This window comes from Sparus aurata, chromosome 10 (assembly GCF_900880675.1).
Source record: "Sparus aurata chromosome 10, fSpaAur1.1, whole genome shotgun sequence".
Classification (NCBI taxonomy): Eukaryota; Metazoa; Chordata; class Actinopteri; order Spariformes; family Sparidae; genus Sparus; species Sparus aurata.
The window spans coordinates 12,038,531-12,045,559 of record NC_044196.1 but is presented as its reverse complement, the minus strand read 5'-3'; the positions used below and the strand labels follow the sequence as shown (position 1 = coordinate 12,045,559).

General features: G+C 37.4%; 1 protein-coding gene across 1 annotated transcript; it reads left to right on the top strand.

The window, feature by feature from the left end:
• Positions 1-811: 811 nt before the first annotated feature.
• LOC115590612 (myelin-oligodendrocyte glycoprotein-like) lies at positions 812-6,739 on the top strand. The gene is made up of 6 exons (XM_030432040.1): positions 812-879; positions 1,873-2,072; positions 3,244-3,621; positions 4,235-4,303; positions 5,371-5,492; positions 5,613-6,739. Exons 2-6 carry the CDS (start codon positions 1,985-1,987, stop codon positions 5,667-5,669), a joined length of 714 nt encoding a protein of 237 aa, XP_030287900.1. The 5' UTR covers positions 812-879; positions 1,873-1,984; the 3' UTR covers positions 5,670-6,739.
• Positions 6,740-7,029: the final 290 nt, after the last annotated feature.

Sequence of the window (7,029 nt, the reverse complement as noted above, 5' to 3'; positions counted from 1 at the left end):
ATCCTGCTGCTGAAACTCTAAGGAAAAGGTTCAATTTTGAAGTGAATCGTGTGTTTTTTGCATGACAGAACACAAAACAATTGAACACCTTTTTTTCTCTTGTTCAGTCACAATGATGTTTTGGAAAGATGTTTATCGACGGTTAAATATTGGGATTAACAATTCTTTGTTTAACAAATCTCAAGTGATGATCTATATGGAAGGTCTGTCAAAAAAGGTATCCAAAATGGTGAACATTATTTTCCTTCTGGAAAAGTATCATATACACAAGAATAAATGGAATAACAGCAAACCCACCATAAACTGTTTTAAGAATGAAATTAAAAACTATTTGACATCCCTAAAGGTGTTATCGGAGGAAAACCAGTCCATAAACGAGTTGTATGAAGCAATGTCAGAGTCTCTTGCTTTTTGAGTTTACAGTCCTGTGTTCTTAAACACGCTGAAGCATTTTGTTGTAATGTCAACCCCTGTAATTATTATTTTGTTTTATTTTATTTTACCTGTTGAATATGTTATAGGCTTGTACTGTTTTAAATGCAAGCAAATGTTTTCCTCAAATGAGTTCTTTGGAAATTGATGTGAATTTCATTTCAAACTGAAATGTATGACATATTGTGATTTGAAATAAAGCTTTGAGAGAAAAAAAAAAAATATATATATATATATATATTACATCCAGAAAGTGAAATAGCTTATAAGACCACCTCCTGAATTTGAATGATGGTAGGCGGGTTCTAACTAAGCGTTGGGATTGGTTTTATTGTGGTGAGTCACTTCTGGTGAGCTTCATATTTCCCAGTGTGATTCACGTCAACTCAGTTGGTTTCATCCTCTCTGTCGTCCTGTTTCTTTTCTTCTCCTGGGTGCCTGTTGAAGGTAAAATCAGCATTATAACGTTTATCGATTGATGATGAAGCTGCACAATTTAATATGTGTAAATGTCTCTTTTCTTAAAGGTGCACTGTGTAGTTTTGTATATAAGAAATTCAAACTCACATATTTGTAATTATTAATGAAGAAACAGTAGCAAACTCAGAAATGTGTATTTTTTCCATCAGTGAATAAAGAAACTGAGGTCCCAGATATGATAAGGTCCCAGAACGCTGTTTGAAGAGAGGTGGCAGGGTCCGCCACATATAGACAAAGTATGACGGAATTAAATGGAGCTTGTTTGTATATATAGTTTGTTGAGGCAGAAAAAATAGCTAAGTGATCCAAATGTCCACATTTAGTCTGGCTTCACTTTGTTTCTGTTTTTATCACCTGCTGTGCTTCTGTCAGCTGTTTTAACAGTTACCTGCAACCATGGCAACAGAGGTGTTGGTTTGCTTAAGACTGCAAACTAATATTAAACCAGGCTTGTATATATATATATATATATATATATATATATATATATATATATGTATATATATATATATATATATATATATATATATATATATATATATATAAATAATAACATTTCGATTTGTGACCTCAATAAGGGCGTGGCATCGGCTCTCAATCAGGGGATTGTTTTTGTTTTAGGGAAACCCCCAACTCTGATATTACATTAGATTAGATTAGATTAGATTAGATTAGATGGGCATTATATTGCATACAACAGGGAAACTCAGATGGAGATGCAACAAGAACAGGAAGAGGAGGTAGATAAATCATAACAGGCGTTACACAAAGAAAGAAATATTGTCATGTATAATGTTTGCTGGATTAAAAAGGAAGCCTAAATAGACAAAAATATTTTATAGACAGGGTTTCAGGGCCATTATATAGTGTCTAGTAATGCGATGAGTCTCATAATTTAGCGTTTTTTTCAAGGAAGTCTGGTGATGGAGTCTGTTTCACGTCTCAACATGTCTTCTACAGTTTTTGGGAAATCCTGATGACTCAAGTTCCTGTGATGAGTCGACACTGATCCTCTGCAGCAGCAGCAGCTTTGTCTTCAGTCTGTCTGTGTTTGTTAAACCAACTCGTTTCAATGGACCTGGAGCTCAATCACAGCTTTTCTCTGTCTTCTGTAACTCTCGTCATCCTTCCGCTGATTTTCTCCTTCATGACTGCTGAAGGTAAACTGTAGCCTTGCTCAGACTGGATGTTGTCCACTAATTACTATATTTTCTTGAAAGAGACACTATGTAGTTTGGGAGGAGAGATTTTAAGATCTTCAGTGACTGATTTTAGTTTTCATGACTGAACACACTGGATAAATAAACAAACTCAACTTCATACTGTTCTGCTTTCCTTATATGTGGCGGACCCTGCCTTTTTTTATTCAGTTGTGGAAAAAATACATATCTCTGAGCTAATATTCTCATTAATATTGTAGATATTGATCCTATATAGATATTAGACATTGGTATTAATATAATAGTTTAGAGTATTTAGAGTTTTCCGCTGTGTATGTGCTTAAGAAGCAATGCAAATCAAATCAAATCTAAGTATTTCCCCCAAATTTCTGAAGAAGTAAACGTAAAAACTACTCATACAAAGCCAAGAACATAAGATGAAAATGAAAAGAATCTAACATCACATTTGTTCTTTGATTAATTTTTAATTTGAACAGTCTCCATGACTGCAAGATAGTGAAGCCTGGTTAGTTTGCAGTCGTTAAGCTAACTATAGCAACAGCAAAGGGCACTGCAGTTAACCATCCAAACATCTGGTGGTATCACAGGAGATGATGAAAACAGGAACACAATGTAGCCAAGCTATCTGTCAATTTCCTGACAACAGTTCATTGTATGCAGCTGCTCAGTCGTCCGGTGTTACTGCTCTAAAGAGTCTTTCGTCTCACCATCATCACATCATAACAATAATAACAATAATCCAAAGTCAAAAACAGAAAAATGACCTCACTGTCAGACATCCTGCAGGTGTACTTAAGAGGAGAATAGTTCCTTATAGCAGCTTAAAGAGCAAGCAAGCCACAGAGCAAAGAGGGTCATAGATACTAATACTTTTTGACAAACAGCCGCAGTTTGTGTATACATAAGCCTTTGAACAAATATTAGCCTTTAATATTGTGTACTGTTGATTCACACCAACATGGAGCCAACTGGGCTCAGAAACTTCAAATCATAGAATATATTTGGGTTTTGGATCAAGATATTTAAAGACATCACTTTGGTGACATTTTGTAGACCAAGTCATGAAGTTGTTGTAAATGTGCTGGAGAAAAGTGATGAGTTCATGTTAAAGTTTTAATTGTTAATATTTAAGTTTTCCTCCATTTCTCAGGGAATTTTAGGGTGATTGGGTCACCTCAGCCAATCGTTGCTGCCCTTGGTGATGACATCATCCTGCCGTGTCACGTGGAGCCTCAGATTGACGTGACTGGTCTGACGGTGGAGTGGTCCAAGCCCGACCTTAAGCCTGACCCCAATGATCGCCTGCGCCGGGTCGAGTACGTCCATCTGTATCGGGACGCCCAAGAGGACCTGGACATGAAGATCGCAGAGTACGTCAAGAGGACGGAGCTGTTCACAGACAGCCTGACACGAGGCAATATATCGCTCAAGATCACCAACGTGACGTTTGAAGATGAAGGAAGATATCAATGTTTCATCCCAAAGTTAAAGGGCCATATTAAGTCTTCAATCATTCACCTTTATGTTGGTGAGTGTTAAAATCTAGTTTCTGTTCAAGATAAATTGCATTATATTTGTGACAGATGCTGATGCTAACATCGCTTATCCAGATATCCAAATTAAAGGTGCCATATGTAAGAATTTTATTTGAAAACATCCAAAAAATAACAAAAATTCTCAACAGAATTTGTAGAAATATCACTTTTGTATGTTTTAACGGGTTTGCAGAGATGCATGCTAACCAGCTAGCCCAGCTGGATACGGAAGCTCTTGTGCTAACACTGTCTTGGTACTCCCAACCCTCAGCCTGGACTGCTAGCTGCACAGCTAATTGAACTAATACTACACCTTATTGATGAGTGCCTTGGATAACTTTAAAACTCGGTTGCTAATTTTGTCAACAACTTACGCAGCTGTTGCAACCACAGGAAGCTGCTGCTGTCTGCTACATACTGAGTCATGGGGTGCCGTTTAGCTCAGTGGGTAGAGTGAGGGCCCCATGTACAGAGGCTTTGTCCTTGCCGTCACTCCCCCTCTCTCTCAACCTGTTTCCTGTCATATCCTTCAGCTGTTCTATCAATAAAGCCTAAAAGCTCAAACAAATGAAAAATATTAAATACTGAGTCATCTGTTTTTTTCAGAGCCAAAGTCTGTAACAACAGAGACTCCGCTGCAGACACCTGATCCTAAAGAGGAAACACATGTCAATGGTGAGAACATGATTAATTCAGCTGAAACTGTTTCTTTTTTAATCTTATCTAATGGATAACAGCCTGTTTATTCAAATGCAACATTTTCCACTGCCAACAGTGTTCCAGTAGAGAAACACGGGTTAGCCATGGGACAGCAAACATTCCAGGTTAGCTGGAGATTTTATTCGTGAGTCTGCATAGACGAGACTGAGAGACTCTGTTTGCACTGTTATCACTCATAAAGGTGTTTTTCACTGTGAGAAAATGGACACATGGCGTGGGATCATGTTACTGTTTAACGAGCCCTCAATGGAACATGTGTTCTTCTACGGTATAAAAGCATATTGTTATTCTTCCCCCGTGATTTTTGCCATTTTACTCCTGCCGCATTTTCCAACGTACAATCTTCATTCAGACATCAAAACATTCGGCTCAATGAGGAAAACAGCGGCTAATAATTTTTTTCATACATTTCTGGCACACTTTCTGAAATATTCAATGTTTTGTTACAAATGTTCCCCCTTTAGCATAATTTAGCAGTTTTTCATCTTGATACTTGATTCAAATATCCCACTTAGGGGTTTTTTTGCATTTTGTAGCTGCTAACTGGTACCTACAATAATTGTGGCTTTGTTAAAGTAGATGACAGTAATGTGGTTGCCAACCATCATACAACAGAAAAAGACAAAGTATTTGACTGAGACCTTTTTGTTTTTGGTCAACATTTGTGGAGACATCGCGATAATATCGTTATCCTGAATTATTTTGTCCACGATGATCGTCCTCTGACATCTTGTCCTCGTATGTCCCGCGTCTTTTCTAGACTTTAGGTGTTATTTGATTTTCAAATCCAAAAAACATTTCAGAATTTTCAACTTTAATTAAAGTTGAGTTACAATGGAGGAAATGAAAGGACACAGCTAGTGGATCACAGAGAAATAAACCAAATAAAATCAGGGATTTGAGTGCCTAAATAAGAAATATGAAACACATTAAACCCATCCAGATGATTTTTTGCCATCTTTTTTAAGTGATTCATTTCAGTTTCAGTCGCTCTTATTATCTCTTGTTTGATTGGTATCCAGGTGGCGGTCTATCCATTAGAAACAGACTGATCACAGGTGTGTGTGTCGGCGTCTTTTTAATGATCCTGCTGGTTGTTGGAGCCATATATGTTTATTGGAGACACAAGCGTCAAAAACAAGGAGTAAGTGAGAGGCTTTTTTTGTATTTTCTTAATGTTTGAGTGCTGGAAACAAAACATACAATTTGTGTTTTGTGAGACCATTGACTGATTCATTGTTTTTTTTTTTAACTGTACATCCAGATCAAAAAGTGTTCTGTTATAGATGCCTTGCTTGAAGGGCATGTGGAGAGATGTTAGCAGAGAGAACACTACAAGCTTGGATCTCACCAGTTATTGCTAGATTTAAAACAACAACCCCCTCCAGCCACAGATGTATACACTGGAGGCAGGAAGGAAGGAAAAAGCCTGTTGCTTTGAGTTGAACGTGAACTTTAACCCTGTGACTTTAAAATCTTTTGACCATGCAACGTCTGGAGACATTTAACACAGGATTTCTTCATCTCGGACTTCAACCTAGTTGGATTTCCATCTCCACATTGCTCTGCATGTGCACTGGTCGGATGTGGACTCAAAGAAGCAACCCTTCACTTCCTGTTTTGCACCAGAATCGGATGCCTCTTTCTTTATCTTGAGGCTGTCTTTTTTTGGCTTCTTCAGTTCTGACTGACTGGAGGAGAGTTTGAGGATTTACACCCCGTGTGGGTCTCAGGCAGGGATGCAGCTTTTTTTCCTTATTTATGGAATAAATTGAGGACAATCACAGTCCTTAAATTCATTCTCACAGTATTTGAGAAATATGTCACAACTTCAGTTTGATCGATAACTGAATTTAGAGTCATAATAGTCAGAGGGAACAAGTGATGAACAACAACAGTGGAGTTAATGGAGGAAACGTCGTTCTTCACCTCACTGATCTGAAATCTGCTTTAACCTTTTCTGGTTGTAATGTGCAGTTTAAAGTGAAAAGAAGTGCTGCTGTTTGATTTGTGTTGTTATTTACTGTCTGTTACTGTGACTGAAAGAAAAGCTGTCATCTGTTCACGCTGGTGTTGAAGATAAAGTTCAGCAGAGGGCGCTCTTCATCTCACAGTGATTGTACTGAGTGGAGTTTGTTTCAGTCTCAGTCAGCTGTGTCTTCATACTTCTGTCTGTGTTTTGATGTTGTTAATTGCCAAGTGATGGTTTCGTATAATACGTTTTTCATTAACCCTTTAAATGCTGTAAAACACGTTTCATATCAGGATTGTATTAAAGTAATAATAAAGGCCTACAAGGACATCATGCAATATTTCCAAAAGAGAACTTAAATTGGGCTGAAAGTCAGTTTATAACTGTTTCTGTGTGTTAATAAAGTTTATTATATTGAACTTTGTGTCTGATAAACTCTTTGAGGTCTTGTCATCTTCTGGGTGTCTGATATTAAAAGACTTATACAACAATCAAAACAACGTCTCTGCTATAAATCTAGATGTATTTACAGTGTGTTCACATTATAAACAGGACATTAGGAGAGGCAGTGTGTTGTTATGATGTCCATCAGAGTGAAACCAGCTGTGACATTCAGAGATCTGACAGTGGAGGATGTTGAATGGAGTCGAGGCAGCTTCATCCACCAGATGCTGATTATTCAGATGTTAAATTGTGAACAAGATCATGT